Here is a 22289-nt window from a genome sequence, read left to right as displayed (position 1 = left end):
GATAATTCCCAGGGTCTGTAGTTGCTCCCCCTTCATGGAGAGAGATGACTGTGGCAGTGCACCATGTAGTAGGGACAAAGCCTGAGGTTAGGCTGTGATTAAACAGAGCACACAGACGTGGTGCCAGTTCACTTTATAGTTCATGTAGAACACATCCAGGGAAATTGTTGGGTCCCATGGAAGCTGTATTCTTGGTCTTGGACAATGCAGCTTTAACCTGTGCTGCAGCAATGCTGGGTATCTGGCATTCCTCTGGTATTGTGATTGGTCCTTTGGGGGAGAAAGGGGTAAAGTCAGCACTGAATCCATCGGCCAGTATGTTGGCATTATCCGTTGACTCAGTACAGGATTTACCATTGTGCAGTAACTCAGAGAAAACCTGGCTATTGCCATGGAGATTCTTGATATAAATATAGAGGGCTTTGTGGTTGTTTTTAATGTCTGCCGCAATTCTGCCTTCATAGCTGGCTTTAGAGGTTTTGATCTCAACTTTTTGTTGAGGCTAATAAGGGAGTTTTTCCAGTATTGGGACTTCACCTTTTTCTGCAACAGTTTCTTCCTTCTGTTGTAGAGTTTATTAATGGCATGGAACCACCAGATTGGCTTCCTTTTTTTGGAGGAGAGTGTCTTGATTCTGTTGGGTATGGCTAGTTCCATGCATTTATGTATGTGTTCGTACAGTACATTGGTGTATGATTCAGCAGTCATGCATCTATTTTCCATTGATATGGGTGCAGTGAAGTTAGCCACCTCTGTTTCTAGGAGTCTGAAGTCAGCTTTGGAGAAGTTTTTCATGGTGGTTACCTTGGTTGGGGGGTGTGGGTGAGATGTGGATTTTCATGGTGATTAGTTTGTGGTCGGATCAAACCAGGGAGGAATTGACTATTGGTGTAGAGCAATGGTTGCCCATGTTAGTAATAACCAGGTCAAGGATGTTGCTTCCTCTAGTGGAGTTAAGAATGAGCTGGTACAGAGCATTGGAACTGATGAATTCCAGGAAGCGTTGAGCCAGTGTATTGGTGCATGAGTAGTTCTCCCAGTTGATGCATGGGTAGTTGAAGTCACCTAGTATGAGAGTGTTGGGTTGGACCCTAATAGTTTCCAGGGTGCTTAGGAATGTGGAGTGAAAGCCTTGGGACATGGTTGGGGACCTATAGCAGGCTACGACCTGAATCGCCATCTTACCCAATGTTAGTTGTACCTGAAGTATCTCAGATGCATTATGCTGGGCTACTAGTCTGGAAGTGTGCATATCCTTTAGGAATATGGAGACAACACTGCCTTTGGAGCTTTGGTCCATGTTCTGGGGCCGAAAGGTGTGGAATGAGTTATAGCCTGGTAGCGCAGTTGTGCTTTCTGCTGCTTTAAACCAGGTCTCCGTTACAGCACAAATGTAGATGTTCTCCATTTTGAGGAGTGCTTCGAGCAAGTGCATCTTCAGAAAACTACATAACCCCCTACTATCTTGCAAGTAGTGAGCCTACACAATTGCTCCATGCAATTTCTTTGGTCTTAGCTCAACTGAGCTGTGTGGGTCCCATTTCTACCAGACAAAAGGCAGTGACACTTCTTCCATGTTTGATTGTATTTGTAAGCCTCAGATGTTCCTTTTACAGGTGAAGTTCACAGACTCTTTAAGCCTTTCCTCCTGGGGTATTATGACTCCCAACTTTAAACCTTTTATTTATTTATTTATTTTCATTTGTTTAATGGAAAATTCCAAGTGGACGCAGGTCCATTTTCAGCGGATGCCCAGGGAGAAAAGCTCCACATCATGTACATGATAAATACAGAATTAAAGTTGCAGCAATATTAAACAACATTACAGGTTGTTGGCTTTAATATAATAACAAGATATTGATTATCAACAGTATATACAGTAAATGTTGCAAGTTAAGATATTTTCTTGTCGTTTATAATATTATTAACAAAGTTGTCAGACAGGATTTTAAAGTATGTAAAGACAACTATCTAATTCTGACTGTGGTTAGTAGTGGCGGTAGTATAGTTGGGTTAAGAGTCTAGTTGGGGGGGTAAGGGTGGGGATGTTAGTCTGGATTAGAACAAGAACAAAGCCAGTGCAAATTTAAGTGGAATTTGAGCGCATTCTTGAAAAGGATGCTGGAAGGTAGAGTAGTTATAGAGGGTGGAAGATTGTTCCAAAGTATAGATATGGTACATGAAAATATGGCTTTTTCTGCTAAGTTTTTGGGTTTGATAACAGTGAGTTGATTTTTGTTGCTTGATCTTAGGGGCCTAGTAGAGAGATAGGGTTAGAGAAGGGTTTGAAGGGAAGGGATGTTATGGGGGTGGTTAATAAGTTTATGAGCGAGGTTGAGTTGATTAAAGTGAAGGAGTTGTGGGAGTTCTAGCCAGTTTAGTTCTTTAAGGGAGATACAATGATTGCTGTGGTAGGAGGTTCCAGTGGCAAATTTAGCAATTTTGTTGAAACAAGCATCCAGCTTGTGTAGGTCTGTCTGTCTAAGATTGGATAAGTATGGGGGATGCATAGAGCAGGGTAGAGATTAGCTAGTATTTGCTATGGAGATTCTAGCTGCCTTGCTTAGGAATTGGTGGCTTCGATACAATACACCAAGTTTCTTGCGGACTTTTTTTATTGTGAGAGATGTGGGTGTCATATCTAACTTTGTTGTCTATTTCCATACCGAGTAATTTTGTGTGTTCTGATGGAGAGATGATGGCATTGTCTTTGGCGAGAATGTTGAAGTGAGGGGTGTTTTGGGTGGCTTTGGAAGGTTGGAACAGGAGAAGTTTTGTCTTACTTGGGTTGAGTAGGAGCTGAGCATTGGATAGCCAGCTTTCTACAGAAGAGAATGATTCCTGTGTGATTTGTTGTAGTTCTGGTAGAGTGGGGGAAGAGCACATGAGAGTAGAGTCATCTGCGTACTGTATAAGGGATGCTTGTGTGGTGGCAGTATGTAGGTTGTTAGTGAAAATTCAGAATAGCAGAGGGCCAAGGATAGACCCTTAGGGAACTCCGAGAGTAACTGGGAGGTGAGGTGATAGGTTATCGTCTCAGATTACTGATTGCTGGAGTCCATCTAGATAGCTGTGGAACCAGTCATGGGCTGATTGTGAGAAGGAGAAGATGGGGAGAGTAGAGAGTAGTAGCTCATGAGATACTATGTCAAAGGCCAAAGCTGACCCTCTGAGGAGTATAATGATTCAGGCACCATACTTATAATGATGTTAATGGGACAAAACTCCCACCACTAAATTACTGTCATCATCCCCTAACAATATTATACAAGGGTTCAAGAGCTTTGTTTCTGACCATACCTTCAGATTACTCAGCCATGACAAATGTGCCACAGCAGTAAACAAACATAAGGGGGTCTTTCATGCTTCTGCTCATGGACCTCTTATTTTCTCTCCCTTTTTAAATGACCCCATCTTTGGTCTACCTCAGACCACCTACATCCTGAATGTTGATAACATCATCTTATGAAAGTTAGAAAGAACAACTCTTTCCCATGTGCTCTTCTCCATGATAACTTCATAGCTATATGGAACTGGCTTCATGCCAAAAAACTCACAGCCAATGGTATCAAAATTAACTGTCATATTATTTGGTATACCCACAAAGCCCTCTGTATTATTATCAAAAAATATCTTCCTGTTACAAAACAGCAAAAAAAAAAAAAAAAAAAAAAAAAAAAGAAATCAACTAAAAACCATCTTACAAAATTTCAGACTTGCAACAAAAGCTAAAAGTACCATTAACAAAAATTGTCCTAGTACCCTGGCCTGAATATGGCCTCGCAATCATTGCCATCTGCTTTGCTCAAATACACCTTTACTTCAATCCACTTTAAATAAAATTCTCAGATTTATAAATTTAATTAGAGGAAGAGAACATCACTATATTGCAATAAACACAAACAGCTGGGTCCCTGAGTTTGCTTAAGCACCACTTTACTCAGCAGTCACAATCAGAGTTCTTCATGATAGATACTGTCCCATTATCCTTATCAAACGTAGAAACAGGAATCAAAGTTGCTTATCTGTTTAACCAGTAAGACTGGTAAAATCATCTGCTATGGGTATCTCATAACCTGCACTTCAGTGGTTTAATAATTACTTGTCAGAAAGCTACCAGATAGTCAAATTAAATTCTATATTTTTCCCTTATCTACCCATTATTACAGATGCTCCATAAGGCTCTGTTCTTCATCCTCTTTTCTTTAGTGTATTTATAAACAATCTTCATACCTCTGGGCGGCCATGATGGTGCAGTGGTTAGCACTGTCACCTCACAGCAAGAGGTTCTCCAGTTCAATTCTCAGCTGGGGTGCCTTCTGTGCAGAGTCTGCATGTCCTCCCTGTGGTCGTGTGGGTTTCCTCCGGGTGCTCCGGTTTCCTCCCAAAGACATGCTGTAGGTGGATTGGACACTCCAAATTGGCCCTAGGTGTGTGTGTGCCTTCTGTGGAAGGTTTGGTGCTGGGCTGGCAACTCGACACTGTAAAACTCCACTGCCAATCATGAGCAGACAGGTGATCTGCTATGGTGACCCCTAACTGGGAAAAGCCAGAAGAAGACGATAAACAATCTTCATACCTCTATACAATAAGTGTCCCTTGTACAGTATGCAGATGATTCCACCCATATTCACTTCTCAGACAATCTAGAAAATTTAAGAAAGATTATGCAACATGCTTTTAACTATATTGAAAACTGACTTTGTAACTACCAACTCCTTAATCCCAAGAAACCAGACTGTTTATTTTTCCCCAAATTACTTACATATGAAAAACATAACTATAAAATCACATCCTTAAGCAATACACCAATTGAAATATGCTCCATACAAAACTGCTCAGAGTTACAGCAAACAACAACCTCAAATATGACCTTTACATGCAGAGTAATATAAAATAACTCACAAACAAAATAGGAATGCTATATACAGCTGAAAAAATTCCTTACTACATCCACTACAGCCACTCTTGCAATTACATACCTACTCCCCTCTCTATTATATGGTTCTTCCATCTTCACTAACCTTCACCCAAAAATCCAAACTAAAACAGTGTTACAACATGGTAGATAGATTTACAGCTAATACAAGTCGCAGAACACATCACTGTTCTGCAATACAAACTTTAAATTGGCAAGAATTATCCAACCAACGAAATTATACCCAACTTCTCTCAACACATAAAATTATGTTTAATCCCATTTCTTGGCCACTTATAAGTACAGTTCTTGACCATTACCCCCCAAATATTCATGTTCAATCTTCTTACAAAGATCTACTTAACATCTATAAGCCTTATATTAACTGCTGTCAAAGTCTATACTCACACTGTGTTGCAAAAGTCTGGAATACAATTTCTGCAACAATCAGGGCAAAACATAATACGTTCAATTTAAGATGCAACTAAAATAATTCCTTTCTGATTCCTGGCTTTGCACATGCTGCCCTCCTGGTTACAAATTTCAGCTCCTACTCCTCTAATACCTATATACACCCCCTAGCTCTCCTTTTCCTTGTTTTTATTTACCTTACTCTTAATCTTCCTTTTACTCATTATTTCTCCTGTTTCTCATAAGTATTCCAGTTATTACCTATAACAAATATTTTTTCTTACTCTACCCTACCTTCCTCTCCTCCTCCTTATCCACTATTTGAATGTTCAGCTTTGATGTTTGCTTTATGAGTGAGTAATAAACTCTCACACTTGTAACATGTCACCCTGTTTCAGGCTACATGATACTGTATTTGTTTAGTTTTAATGATGGTATATGTATATTATTCTACATGTGTACAGTATTAATACTTGTGTTAATCTAGGTATTTACAGTATATTGGAATATGGTGTCAGTTTTCACCTATGTGTATTTCCTGTTCTTTTATTTGTGGACCTTTTTTTCTCCCCAGGCCTCAACCGAAAATGGATAAAATTATCCAGTCAGACTTTGTATGCAAACAAATGCCAATAAATAAATAAAATAAATAAACAAAGGCAACTTTCTAGCCCTGAAAAAACATTATTTGAAATTGTACCTGCTAGCTGGAATAGCATCCCAGATCAGATTAAGATAATCAACTAGCTCCAGACATTCAAGTCTGTATAGTCTCAAGTAAAAGATAATAAATCTAACTGCTTTAGAGACACTGGCCAAAAGCTATACAGCATATGCCTGTCATACTGCCCAGTGTGGAATATACTTTATTTCATCTCAGGAGACTAAATCCCCTTATGTATTATGTTATTTTTGAGTTTAATTGATTTACTGAAATGTATTATGTTAGCTCTACACATAGTATTACATTTTATTAGTTTAATATGTTTAATAATTTACATATTAATAATTGCAGTTACATGTGCTGATATACCTTCTTTATTCATAAATGATATACAATGTAGTCCAGTACAAAACACTCCTTTTAGCTGACTTGAGAACATCTTATGTTTGATTTTTGCCTTTGGCATCAAAGCTCAGGTCATGGCTAGAAATAATCCTTGGTCCAGTTTACCAACTCAGTTAACAAATCTTAAATAGGTAAATAAAATAAAATAAATAAATACATCTCAGGATGTGCACCTCCATTGGAGATGCTAGGATAAGAATATCTTCAATGGCTGTTACATTACAGATTACCTGCACCTCTAAATTTGCACTTGACAATGACCTATTCTTGAAAACCTGCATTGCTTTCATTCCTTGAAGATGGGACCACTAGAGAAGGGAATCAATGGGTTATCACTGGCACAAAGAAATGAATGAGTTCATAAGGTTGTCGGCCAGGTGCTAGGGGTCATTTGCAAGTAAGCAATTAATCCCTCCAACCCAGCAGTCATGTAGTTATTACCCAAACTTTTAATGCAATACCCCACTGCTGTTTTACAGTCATGTCCCCAGCACTCAGCATCTTAATCCAAAAAAACGCTCACTTTTTACTTTAATCCTTAGCAAAGAAAAAAATATATAAACTATTTCTGTCCTCCAATCACCCCATTTGTTAAACCTTGAATACTGCAAGCAATTATAAATGATAACGTTTTAGCACTCACCTCAATTTCAGTCAACAGTACCTCTCTCACTTTTCGGTTAAACCAATAAGTCATCAGTCAGTTAAACATCCTTCTTAAACTATGACTTTGCATTTCAGTCCCTGACACTGCATGCAATTATTCATCACCACTGGCAAAAAACAACCTTATAGTCATATCCCCATCACAGGCATAGTCTGAAATTCTCTCTGTTGAATTGCTCCACTACATAAACTTATACATGTGAACAATTACTGCTGGAGTGCAATGTACTATAAAACTTGTGTAGGTCTGCACTTACCTAGAGGTTTCTTACTGACTGGAAAGTATATAGGGTGGACAATGGAAATATCTGTCATGCTACACTGTGGCATGATTGTCCCCAGCACTTCACAGTGAGGGCTGTCCTACCCATATAGATCAGCCCCATTCATTGTCTCTTTATTATTTGAATTTGTAAGACCAGATTCACATACTGCATGTGTAAAGCTTCTTCATTACACTGTCAGCCCCATTATTACTCTTCTCTCTAACAGACAAACAGATCATCAGTAGAAGTAGAATTTGCTGTTTAACTTTCCATTGAAGAGCTCTTCAAAATGGATGGCAGTGGAATCAATACATTTAACATTGTGGATACAGGCAGTTCTACATGATCAGTCTTACCCCTGGACTTCCTAATCTTCTGTGCAGGACTAGCTTAGTCCTGCATGGAAGGGACCATTTAGGAGCAGGACGGCAGCACACCATGCATAATAATTAGGTGCGCTGCCTGAGCTCCTAATCTTACAGAGAGCATGTAAGTGTGCAGGGGACGTTTCTGAGAGCAGAGACCTCAGAATATACATGCCCCCGCAATGCAGAACAGCAGAAAGAAGTAAGAAATGAGCGAGACCGCTCATAGGTGTCCGCATATCCCCACCAACAGTCCTCCATGTGTACAACAGCAACAGTACATATAAATAAAATGAAGAAACACTTTTATTTTTTATTTTAATCCGATTAAAGTTAACCGCAAGTGCGCGGGTGTGCCCATTGCTTAGCTACAGTTAATGTAGCTTAAATGGCTGAAGAGGATAACAAGGAAGATATATACAAACAAAGCAGTGTAGCAATAGTGTAGTGGGCAGAACATTCACTTTATGAGCAAGCATTCCCGGTTCGAGTCCCACTGCAGCAGATTTCATTTTCCATGGCAAAGCACGTTATGAGTAATATTTATGTTGCATAACCCACCAAATAACATATTTTTATGAACTGGAGTACTGTAGTAAATGCACACGTGAGGTGTTAGTTTCATAATGAATAAGGCACTAGTAAGCAGGTTTAAGCATAAATAAGCAATAGTAAGCATATTTAAGCACTAGTTAGCGGGAGTAAGCCCATTTGCATGGTGGTAAGCAATGCCTACACTGGCTTAGCAACTCTTAAGCTAACTCTCTGTGAGCAGATGTAATGGCAGGTTAGCAGTGCTTACCCTCGCACAAACCCACTTACAACTGATCAAAAGTGCCTTAATCACACTGTATCCAACGGCCCTTGTTCTGGCCATCAACAAAATAAACAACAGGTCTTGAACCCAGAACCTCATACACCATAGTCATAGCAGTTAGCCACCGAGCCATCACATAAGTACAGAAGAGTGCGGTATTAGCAAACAAGTCCTCACCATAGTAAAACCAAACTGAACCTGTGAAAGGAATCAGTATACAGTTATATGTTCCATAATCCATGACATAACATAAATATGTGACCTGGAGTACAGCAGTAAGCCCAAAAGTGAGGTGTAATTGTAATAGAGTGTTGAAGTGCCCAATAAAACATAAGGACCCCATAGAATCTACGTACACATTAATCGTAGATAACTTGCAGATATATAAGATGCAATGAATAAGAAATCAATGCCCAAAAGGAAATATAATGCAAAGTCTAATGTAAGCATCGCTAAGCATTGCACAGGCCAGCTTAGGATGTGTAAGCAATTGTAGACCAGCTAACTAAATGTGCCCTAGTGGTATTCTCCTTTAAATAATGCCGACCCTAGGTAAGCAGGTATGCCCATAGTTTAGCCTTTTCAAAACCGGTCAGTCATGAAAAAGTGTGGGGAAATTCGCCCTACTTAAACCCAAGAATACATCTCATACCCGGTTGTAGCTTCCCCTTGCAGGCACTATGGCAGTAAGGGGAGAAAGTGTGCACTTCTGGGTGCAGCGCTGGTGCATCCAGGAGTCCAAGGTCATGGCAGGACTCCTAGTTAAAGACCATGCTCAGAGACTGCTGCAGGGCCAGTACCAGGGCTCCCAATATAAGGTGGAGGCCTGGGACCATCTCACCCGCAACCTCACCAGTGCCACTGGCATACCCCAAACTGGTGAGCAGGTCAGGCACCACTATGCCGAACTGAAGCGGTGTAAGGGGGACCTCTTGGAGGAGTGAATCCAAGAGGCTAGAGCATCAGGGGATGTTCCAGAAGTGTGTAAGTATCACCCCAGTATGTGTGTAATAATTGTCATCTCAGGTATATCATGGATAGGTATGGCTAAATATTCCTCTTATGTCACCCACAGCGGCAATGGAGTGGGTCACGAAACAAGAGGCCCACATCAGTCACCTGGCGAGGTTGCGACGAGAGGCAGGTCAGTAATACTCATGAATTTTCTGTCATAGGAAATAAAAATAAAAGTTGTAGTAAATTAATTGCTGGTATAAAACCTGTATTGTTCAAGGCAAGTACTACATACACTACAGAATATGGCAGTAAGTGTCTCATATTGTTTGTAAGTCAATAAAATTGTAATAGCCTGACAAAACAGATCTAATTGCTGGACTGCATGTGTATATCCTGGTATCATATGGTAATGTAGAAATGCAATCATGTAATAGTATTGTAGTATTATGCACTGTTACCCTCACTGTGCACCATAAATTGAATGTGAAGGAATGCCTTTGTATGACAGGTGTAATCCCTAGAGGCCATTTACTACAACTGAGAGACACATAGACAGTAAACAAGAAAAATGCAAACAACAAAACATGAATGGCACATGCAACTGGGCTGCGAACTGTTGTTTTTTTTTTTTTAGCACACACAGCCACGGTTCGAATCCGACCAGTGGTAATAGTCTTCATACAGAATCATTCCACACAGCTGTACAGATATGTCCAGAATGTCTATTAAAGTGGCCCATATATATTACCTATTAACCTATCCCCCTGGGAAATCAGTGGGATGATCCCAGACATATAGGCAGCAAAAAAGAAATACAACTGATTGACACATCTATGACGACAAATCTGGCACACTAGCAACTCCCCAATACCTTATGTGACTAAGAAGCCACGTATTTCTCATTTACACCCCAACTTGTCAAGCTGTTGTCAGAGTGTGTACGGTAACAGAGTGAGATGTATGTGCATAATAGTAATGTAGAATCTGGTACTGTGTGTGGGAACATTCAGGTAGTGCTAATAAACATTCCTCCCACAGGTCTGTCAGATACCGACACTGTGCCCAGAAATACAAGAATGATATGCAGTTGCTCTGAATAATGAGGTATTACACATCACAGTCACCCACACTGTCCTTAAACATAAAACTGTCTAGGAAATCTGTATAATAGTGTTGTAATACAGGGTCAGAATGCAAAAGCACAGGGGCTTAATAAGACAGAAAGCAGATAGGAGATACACATCAATATCTATATAGCAGACACAACTGTGATGGACAGTGTTTATGTTGTAGCAGACAAAGCCATGGTCTGAATCCTGGGAGTGTAAATAGGCTGCAACAGATTCATACCCCACAACTGTACAGATGAGGACAGAATGTCCAGTATATGTGCCCATATCTGCTTCCTGTCCCCCTGTCCCCCTGGTATGTCTGTGGAATAATCCCAGATGTTTAGCCAGCAAACAGGGACTACAAGTGATTGGCAAACATCTATGAAAACACACCTGTCACTGTAGCGATCCCCAAAACTGTTAGGAGAGTAATATGCCAAGTATGTCCTATTTACACTCCCATGTTGTCAAGCTGTGATCAGAGTGTGTACTGTAACAGAGTGAGATGTATGCACATGATACTAATGTGTAATCTGGAACTTTGAGTGGCAACAGTCAGGTAGTGCTAACAAACATTGCCCCCACAGGTACACTGGATAGGAACACTGTGCTGTGAAATACAAACCATTATAACCTGTACTGGTACTGTTCACTCTGATATTGTAGGGAATTGGGAGGGTTGCAGTTTCTCTGAATAATAAAGTATCACTGGTCACTGTCACCCACACTGTGCTACATAATATAACTGTGTAGGAAAGCATGTATATGTGTGTGTCAGGTCACTAAAGGTGGAAGAGGGCAATATTCTAGATATGTCCAGACACACCAGCATGTGGTCAACACATGGCCAGAGTCTGTGCAGAAAGAGTTGGATAGCATAGTTCAAAACATCAACCTGGAATCTGGGAGTATGTGTACAACAATTAGTTAGTGTTAACAAACATTCCCTCCACAGGTATACCAGGTAAGAGGTGTATACTGCAGGTAATACCAGTTCATGTGTAATGATGATGACAGCCATATCACTGTCCAAGCTAAGGCTATAGGGTAGTGAAGTAAGACTTGGAAGTACAGATAACAGTACTAACTAAGAAAGTAATGTGGACTACAGGAATATACTAGATGCTAATTGACATCTTTCTGTCACCCCACCATATCTCCAACAATAATCAACATACCCACCCCAAACAGTATGTAATGACACCCATGTTCTGATAATGTCTAATTGCTTGATAAAATGCTAATGGTTCCCATGCATGTGCTATATTGAATTATTCCAACATTGGTGGCATGGTGCCATCAATGTACCTGCATGCTGTTCTTATTACCACTGTCGTCCCATATATGCATATGTTCTGTTTGCTATGCAACTGTTCCATATCTGGTGTCTGGGTTAATAGGAATATCTATGTATGCTGTTATACCTAACCGTGGAATGTGTTGACTATTACTAACCCACAAATGATGATGAAATGTAAACACTATAGCACGCTTGAGAAGGTCGGTACCAGCGGACCCACCTGTCCCACCTCAGCTGGCTGTGGCATTGGGCACCAGCATGTCTGGGGCCCAACCAGGGACCTCCCTGTCCATTGGTCCTGCACCACCTTTGGGTGGAACCACCTCAGGGGATGGGGCTCAGCCCCTCCCAGGAGTGGGCGCAAACAGGCACCTGTCACCTGTCGCCAGGTTGGGGTCGTGGTGCATAGAGCGATCAACGTGCAGTTTGGTGATCTTCTATGCCAGCTCAAGGGCCGTATGTCATGATTAGAGAGTCAGCCTGGCTCTGCAACTCAGCCCCCAGCACAGCCACCTTTGGAGCTCTGAAGATGCAGTGGTGAATGCCCATGGGTGGGGACCCCAATCCCACTGTTACTACTAGGGGGCTTGTGGGCTTCCGATATCCCAACACTCCTCCCCAAAAAGGTGTTTACCCCCCACATGTGTCATATACTGCCCCTGTATGCATCTTGTTTGTCTTGTCTGTTAACCTATCCAACCTACTTCCCCAACTATACCTACTACCTCTCCCCAACATCCCATTCTCACCTGAAAAAATCTTGCCCCATACTTAGCTGTCCATTTCGCACACATGTCCACTGGAGACATGTAATCCAGTCTTACTGGCATCACAACTTATTACTGTTGTCCTCACCCCTCTCCCAGGGGTTTGAATGTCCAACCCTATCTACAAATTCAGTGTATATGCACAGTTGTTGCTGTAGAAGAAATGGGCAGCTAAGGACCTTCCCTACACCTTTCCTGCACATCACTAGCTATTTTCCATACTGTATTTTCCTCTTTGTGCCCCTTTTTCACAACTTTCCTATCAAACCCATTTTTCTTTTCTTTTAAAGAAATTAGTGCATGGGGTAAGTGGGAATAAGCACTTTTAAGCAGCTGTAAGTGGGTTTAAGCCTGTTTGCATGGGGGTAAGCAATGCCTACACCGGTTAAGCGATACAGAAGCTAAGTGAGTATAAGAAACTGTAACCGGAAGTTAACAGTGCTTACCTCCACACAAACCTGTGCAAAACCACTTATAACTGCTTTAAAGTGCATTAATCACTCTGTATCCAATGGCCCATGTTCTGCCCAGCAACAAAAGAAACAGCCTCTGCAAGGCGCAAATCCAGGACCCTCCACACCACAGACAAAGTAATTTATCACTAAACCATGCCAAATACATCTAACCCTGTTGTTTTCACAAACATATCATCCAGCCCAGACATTAAACAGTACAGAGAATGTATTCCACCATTTAGATGTATGTTTGTGTGTAAATATAGTCATATCTAAACAGATACAACATATCAATATATGTATATATATATATATATATATATATATATATATATATATATATATATATATAAATATATCTGAACATATATACATGAAAATGGCTACATCAACACATATATATGTCTACACCTATATGTCAACATATACACAGCAAGCTACATATATGTAAGCAGAGATATATCTATGTACGTATATATGGACACACACACACACACACACACACACATATATATATATATATATATATATATATATATATATATATATATATATATATATATATATATATATGTAAGCAGATATATATATATATATATATAGGTATATATGGACATACATGTGTAGATATAAATGGGAGATTAACTAAAACATATATGTCCACATGCACCGTTCATGGGGTTGAGAGGCCCCAAACAATATAAGTCTTGTACGAATAGGTATACCCATCCCCACAGCCAAACATATTCACCCTGCAATACACTACCAAGTGTTGCAGATTCCATAACCAGGACCTGACATGACATGGACACAAGATGTTAACAGTACTATATCCCACCTGTATGATGTCAGGCTGGTATTGGTAACATATCATGCAATACAGTCTGGCTCCCATAGGAAATGTAAATAGTGGAAGCTATCAACATCCCCAGGATAGATATACACAGACACATATATGCAGATACAGATATACACACACACACATATATATATATATATATATATATATATATATATATATATATATATGTATACATATATATATAGATATACATGTATACATGTTACTACACATACACACTCAGAGATATGTACAGTAAGATACTTATATAGTAGGTGCACACAATATGGAACAGTCACTGTGCCTACAGTTAACACCTTAATGACTGGACACTGGATGATCCACTCATACAAATGACAGTCATTGCCTGCAACATACACCCACAGAGAGGTCATAGGATAAAACACCACACAGAAGTCTGCAGAAATGGAAAACCATTATTTGTGTACTAGTACAGATTTATATGCCATGTCATATAGCTGATCAGACACTGACATCCATATAAACAGAGTAATGCAGCTGTGAAACAGTTATACTAATACAGTAGTCTGGAAAGGTTCACAACTGTTACTGTCCAGGCCAAGCCCTTCATATAGTACAATAGTAAAGACTGACTGGGCCGCAGGATACCAAACAATCAACAGTATGTAATGCAGGTGTATAGTTCAGCAGCCTCTGTCTACACGCTGTACAAAATCAATAGGTGGTAAAGACTTCAGTTGACCAAATGGGATATAACAAGGCATAACTGACATCATCATAAGCACACTTACAAACAGAACAGTCTATATGGCAGTAGGCCTGCTTTAACCCAATTTATGTAAGTAATGTCAATAGAGGTGAATTGTATGGTATTGCACATCCAAATACCTTAAGACAGCTCACACCTGATACCCTCAAATATTGTAACAGCCTAGGTTTTTTATAGTGCACCCCTCTAGACTCAATAATACAAGCCCATATACCACAGTTACATACTCTGGCCTCTGGAGTGCATATGGGCACACATGTATGGTGTAGGTGAAGCCCACACATATATGGCCCCAGCCCTCTGTATGTGTGCGGTATAACAGCAGTGGACTGCTGGCAGGAATGGCAGTGTGATATACATATATGTGCATATGTATCACTATCTGTATATGTGTAGACATATATTGCTCTGTATATATATATATATATATATATATATATATATATATATATATGGGTGTGTATATGTATATCTATGTACATATACATACCCATCGTATATGTGTATATATATATATATATATATATATATATATATATATATATATATTTATCTGGATAATTATATATACATATATTTCCACCATATGCCCTGAACATGAAGTGTAGGCCTACCTCAGCCCCTATAGTCCCAATTACATAGGGCAAGGGGATGTCAGGTAAGTCTAGCAGGTATATTAGTAGACTATTGCTACTGTAATAGTGATTTTCTTCACAGACATGGTGTGTGTGGGAGGTTACATCTGCTTTTCATATGTGTGTTATTAGCTACTGACAGACATCCTAAGGACATCATAGTACAGCACCACTTCTAGCACGTAATGCTACTTTGGACTACAGCAGAGATATTGGCCAGTATATGTGGACATTCTGACACACTCTGGACAGTCCAGAGGTATAAACAGAACCTCTTAGTGCAAAACATGTGGACCAAGCCTGACAATGTGGATGTTAACAGCCATGTTGATGGGTATAACACATAACGACTGGTATACATATGCCCCCATAGGTTATGCATTCACACACCCCTGTCTGTCCTGACACATACTAACCACTGGTGCAGAGGTGCCATGGCCACATACTACCCACTAGATATTGACATACATCTGTATAGCATCCCACTGCTCTGTCTGGCATACATGACTGTTAAGGGAGGCCCGGCAACAGTACATCTGGCAAGTATTTGGACATGACATATCACTGGTTAAGTACACTAAGCTGCTAGGCATGTAACAAAGCACTGTGCAGGCTACAAGCAGAATGACTCAACACTGGCCTACATTTCCTATGGGGAATGCACATGTACCTGCATAAATAGCAGGCTCTACAGGCATGTCACAGCACAGGTTGAGATACACCTGTGTGACAGTGCATAACTACATCCAATGTGAACACAGCCACAGGCACATATGGTACACTAGCATATTATTACAATATATAGACTCTCTGTTCAACACCATCCTAATATGTGCCACTCACACACAAACCCTACATATACCGGGCTGCTACACAGTGTGGTCTGATGCCTGTCTGTAGTATGGGACATGTGTGTGTGCATGGCCCTACAAACATGCAAGCTGATATGGTAACATACAGTGGAGCAGCATCTAACATCAGATAGGACCGGACCAAGAACAATGACATCTACCACAGTCTCTACACAGGCCAACGTACATATTAACATTACACACACTGTCCACATTCACCATAAGTACGCAGACCTCAGTACTGTACACACAACCACAGAATGTCTAGGTTATGTCATGAAATATAACCCCTACTGTACATAACATGTATCAGTCTGATATCTCACTGGCTTTTTATCAGATATGATGTCACTAATTATAGTGTACAGCACCATTGCACCTCTTAATGCTTGACATATGTACAAAGGTTGACAGATGTGTGGCTGGAAGCACATACACAGGGCCAATATTGACATGTTGCTGTGATAACCTCATACATTTACTGTTGTAACATGGTTTGTTGCAACATATGTCCTATGAGGGATATGAAGTCAGTAACTGTCACGGTTCCACCATCTACAGACTGCAATCCTCACACTACCTTCTGCAGTTCACAGATATGTGCTCTGTGGGTAACACATGAAACCAAAGGCACCACACACTGAACAGTCTGCAGATGACCCTACATATGGGGATTCCTCATACACAGAGCACTGATATGGCAGGCATTGCAACATGTCAGACAGCCATATCCACACACACCCTGTTAAACCAACATTACTCCAAATGCGACTACTGAATAACCACCACAAAAGGTACAACTAAATAAGAAACCACGGAGTACCTATAAGTGCCCAAACACCTCCACATCCAGCAGGGTCTGCCATTCACCAAATGTCTTTAAGAGCGACCTGCTCCACTGCACCAAAAAAAAAAAAAAAAAAAGCAGTGCCACAGTTCCAAATAAAAAAAATGAATGCTTGATTGTCAGTTGACGTGGATAAAAATGCCAAGATGAATTTGCTGAATAACAACTTAGCGTTACTGCTTAACCACAAATGCGAACGTTAACATATGGTAAAACAGTAGTAATTGACATCCAACTAAACAGCAACTTCAAAATAAATCAGGTTAAGCGCTTTCACCCATATAATATGGGCTTCATCAGAACACCATTCCTATAATACTGACGCCTTATGTAACTTTTTAGCCGCCAAAACCCTCATTTAAAAAAATAACAGCATTCCCAAAGCTTAAAGAAACACAGTCTTAATAATGTTCTGTCATCTACACCAATAACAACTTAAAATCCAAGAATATCTAATAGTTTAAAAACATACTGAACAAAACTAATAAATCACATAGTGTAGTTGAACAATAATATACAAAAAATACTTTACTAATCCATAAAAACAATATATGCTGTATTAGTATGGTAATAAAATTACATTATACTAAGAATCCAAGAATCTAAGAATACAATCCTACTTCTATAATTTACATCTAAAACACATCTGAACTTCTGAACTATAATTAAAACCTATACTATTGTAAAGTCTGCTCTATGTGTGTTTAAAAATCCACTATTTACCCAATATTTTCAAATAATCAATGCCTCTCAAAAAATGTTTGATTACTCCCTAACCATTCCTTCTGTTTGCTAAACCTAAAAAAATACATTATTTTCATCTCCATCTTTAGAACTCCTACCTAACTAATTTATCACACTACAGCAGTATGCAGTTATAGGACATGCTACAGAGATTACTGATCTACAACCTTCCCAGAAGTGTATTTCTAGGTGGATGACATCAGCAGCCTTGCCAAAGTAGAGCATTTGAATTGTAAGGAGTGTAACTACCCTAAAAAGCATTGCTCTCTACACAGACAGAGTCAGACAGACACACACACAAATACACACACAATTGCCATGTCTGGGATTGGAGCTCTTACCTAACTAGTTTATCACAGTACAGCAGTACGCAGTTATGGGACATGCCATGGAGATTACTGGGCTAGAACTCTCCCAAAGGTGTATTTCAAAGTGGATGACCTCAACAGGCTTGTCATAGTAGGGCTATGGGGAGGGCAGTGTGTGTGCATGGGTCATAACGCATTCATCTAGAGGTTGACACTCCACATGTGGACACAAACAGGGTCATATTACACAGGTATGTGTATACAGCTGCTAGATGACTACTTCCTTGTACAGTCATGTGACACAGCTAGCACGTGCACCACATAGTCTGTACTGCTGACAGATACTGGTGGCTAGTATCTGTGGTGAGTGACATCTGAAACTTATGTGGTTGTAGCCCTTTGGCTGTGTGTTGGATGGGACAGGCCTGGATGGCTTCTTGTCACAATCACCCTCTTCCACACATCTATGTACGTCTACCTTTGGCTTATTATAGTGTGCTGTCCTTACATATATGTCTGTATTTCTATCCACAGTGGTGCATACTGAGGAGTGTCTGCACTAACATCTGTTATTACATTACTACATAGGATGGGGGGCACACCTGACTATTTCTACCATTCTACATTTCTACACAGGATTGGGGGGGACACCTAACTGTTATTACATTACTACGTAGTATGGGGGGACACACCTGACACTTGTATACATTTGCTAGGACTGTACCAATATGTCAAGTACTCCATTTCATTCTGTATTCTTACCTATCATGCTGACTAGAGGCATACCAGTGTACTACAGATCATAGCTTAGTTTGCCCTACATATTAGTGTCTGACTTCCTACCCTTCAGAAGTAACATCCCACAGCCTGACCTACTGTAGTCTGTCTGTGTAGGCCTGGGGGAAGGCTACCCATAGGCATCATTCAGATGCCATGGCACATGCTCTGTTTGCTTTGTCTACACCTGGCCTGCTGACTGGGTCTGTTGTTGGGTATGTGAACCTCCCTGACTGGCATGTGTGAGTCATATGGACACACCTGTCTCCCAGCACATTTCCTGCAGCGGGTTTTGTCACCCTGTATAGTATTGGCTACTATGGTGACTCCAGTTGTGTAACATTTTTTTTAATAAGAATTTTTTAATAAGATTTTTTTAACATGAACACTTAATGGAACAAGCAGATAAATCCTGGATTTCGACAATATTAAACAAGAAATAGCTGGGCACCAGCAAAAAGAGTCCAGGCAATAGATCCAAGCACAGCTCACGATGTTTATTGTACACAAAGACACAAGCTGTTAAGCGCTTCCATCCAAAAATATGGACTTCCTCAGAACAACTTTACATAATTTTCTCACACTTTAAATACAAAGATTTCCCGCCAAAAAGAACCCCTGTTAATCAATAATCTCATTCAATGATTCAATTAAATAATTTAAAATACTTTTAAAATGTTTTTTGCTATGTACAACACACTTTACCTAGAAATAATTTACCAGTTTAATAAGGGCTATGGGTGTGTATTATAACCTTCTTAATATCTTATATAAAACACAATCTTGTCCTATCACATGGTTTAATGACAATTATTGATATAAATTGTCAACTATTGCTCTCTTTATATTCTGGCTAGATAATCATGTAATAGATTTTATTATCATAGATATGAAGTTATATAATGCTTTTACTACTTAATAAAAACCATAAGCCATACTCATTTTCTTGTTGTTAAACATAATATTTCTTTAAAACCAACTGTTATTTAAAAATGACATGGAAATATAGAATATATGCATGTATGGCAAAACATAAAATATATCATATATTCATATATATTTTGTAAATGTGTATAATGATGTGGATTATAAAATTTCCTTTTTGCCCTTTGTGTTACTAATATAACTTAAACTCTCACCAAGGGTTTGGTGGGGACCACTTCATTAAGCCCTGGTGGTATGGCTGCATTCAATCTAATCTGCCATCTCACCTCTTTATCACCCACTACTGCCTTGATATTACCTCCTCTGGGGTTGGGTCTCACTACTTCCAATATAGCAAATTTAAACCCTGTGCATCCTTGGTTATTGATTAAATGTCTTGATAGTGCATTGTTTGTATCTGATTTTCTGATACAGTATAAATGATCATAAATTATATTTTTCAAATGTCTATCAGTTTTCCCTACATAATAATTCATACAAGTGTTGCACAGGGCTAAATATATAAGATGTTGACTCTGGCAGTTGCCATGACAGAACCTAACTTTGTTTTTAATATTATTCCGAAGAATAACTGTCACCTCTTCATAAATATAGCTGCAATAATTGCAATTGCCGCATTTGTTAGTACCAGTCTCACTGTGATTACTGCTCTTATTGGAATTATATTTTAACTCTATTATTCTCTTTATGTTATTTCCTGTTTTATACACATAATACGGTTTAGTTGGTATTTTATCCTTTATACAACTATCACTTGATAGAATGTTCCAATTGGAATTTATGATGCCCTTTATTTCATTGCTTTGTGCACCATATTTCAAAATACATGCTTTGTTATATTTATCATCCATGTTTCCCATTCTCATGTTATTATTCTTCTTCTTGGATACCCCTTTATTATTTTCTAAACCTGTACCCAACAAAGGAGGATATTTCCGGCCCCATTCTTTTGCTTCATAGGTTGTTATATCTTTAATCATATCAATAGGATATCCCTTCTCCTTAAAGGCTTCACTGATGAAATCTAATTCACTTAGCATTCCTTCCCTTGTTGTCGTCATCCTCGCTGCTCTTATACACTGTCCTTTTATTATTCCCCGTTTAGTACTATAGGAATGGGCACTATCAAAATGAAGATATCCATTACTATGTGTGTCCTTCCTATGTATTCTGGACTGGAAGGATTTACCGTCATTGTAAATATAGACATCCAAATAGTTGATCCCCTCTGTGTCCACTTGATGTGTAAACCTTAGGTACTCTGTAGTATGATTTATGTAATACATGAAGTTGGTCAATTTATCAATATCACCCTTCCAAAGGATGAATATATCGTCCAAGTAACGGACATATGTTTTGATATATTGCATCCAATTAGAGTTAAGCACAAATTCCTCCTCCCAGTCTAACAGTACTAAATTTGCATACATGGGGGCACATGAGGCCCCCATGGCTACTCCTGTTGTTTGTCTGTAATATTCACCTTCGTAATAGATATAATTAGAATCTAGTACCAAGTCCATAAAAGCTGCGAGTAAGGAAACATCATCCTTAGGTAATCCACTGTATCTGTGTACACTATTAATAAATTTATCTAATCCATCATTTTTGGGGATACATGAAAATAAATCTTGAATGTCTATGGTGACAAACAACAATTCTGAATGCCACAATTCTTGTTTAAACAATCCCAAGAATTCCCAAGAATCTTTAATGATATGCCCTATAGAACTATACATATGTTTCAATTTAAAATCAATATATTTCCCAAAAGGGAAAACCTTGCTGTCCCTTCCCGATATTATGGGTCTAAATGGGGGGTCCAATAATTTTTTATGGATCTTGGGGATTCCTTTAATAGTTGCCAGAATAGGAAAATCTACCTTTAAATATTTATATAGGTCCTCATCAATTCTATTGTCAAGCAAAAATTCTTCCAAGTAAGAATCTATTCTCCTATATGCAATATTAACTTGGTTAAGTGAGGACTCTTCATAATAGGCTGTATTATTAAGTATTTCAAATATTTTGACATTATACTTTTCTTGATCATATAGTACTATGCCACCCCCTTGTCTGCTAACATTATCCTTATGTTATTGTCACTTAGTTTATCTAAGACTAGAGCTGCCTGCTTGCTGGCTGCTCTGTCTTTGCTGTTATACTTATTTTTATTATACAAGTTATATATTTCACTATTGACTACATTCTCAAAAGAGACCAATGTTTTAGCTAAAGGGGGTGTGAATGTACTTTTCTTTTTTAACTCTCCTCTGTGTCTGAGTTGAGTAGTATCATTTTGAAAAAATATCCCTAGATTTAACTTTCTAAGAAACAGTTTAATCTCAACCAGTGTGTCCGTGAGATCCATTGACTTTTCTGTGATATATTTCATTCCTTTGGTCAAAACATGTAACAACTCTGGTTCAACATAATGGACCGTATAATTATATATTTTTACATCACCTATCGCTTGTTGTATATTCA

General features: G+C 39.1%; 1 protein-coding gene across 1 annotated transcript in view; it reads right to left on the bottom strand.

Moving 5' to 3' along the window:
* LOC122808265 (melatonin receptor type 1C-like) overlaps positions 1 to 20863 on the bottom strand; it is a 106377-nt gene extending 85514 nt beyond the window's left edge. Inside the window, exon 1 of the mRNA XM_044079228.1 lies at positions 20345 to 20863. Coding sequence (XP_043935163.1) covers positions 20345 to 20863 — 519 coding nt within the window. The remainder of the gene's footprint in view (positions 1 to 20344) is intronic.
* Positions 20864 to 22289: the final 1426 nt, after the last annotated feature.

This window comes from Protopterus annectens, chromosome 8.part0 (genome assembly GCF_019279795.1).
Source record: "Protopterus annectens isolate FY-2018-M chromosome 8.part0, PAN1.0, whole genome shotgun sequence".
Classification (NCBI taxonomy): Eukaryota; Metazoa; Chordata; order Ceratodontiformes; family Protopteridae; genus Protopterus; species Protopterus annectens.
The sequence above is the reverse complement of the archived record's forward strand: the minus strand, read 5'-3'. Positions and strand labels throughout refer to the sequence as shown.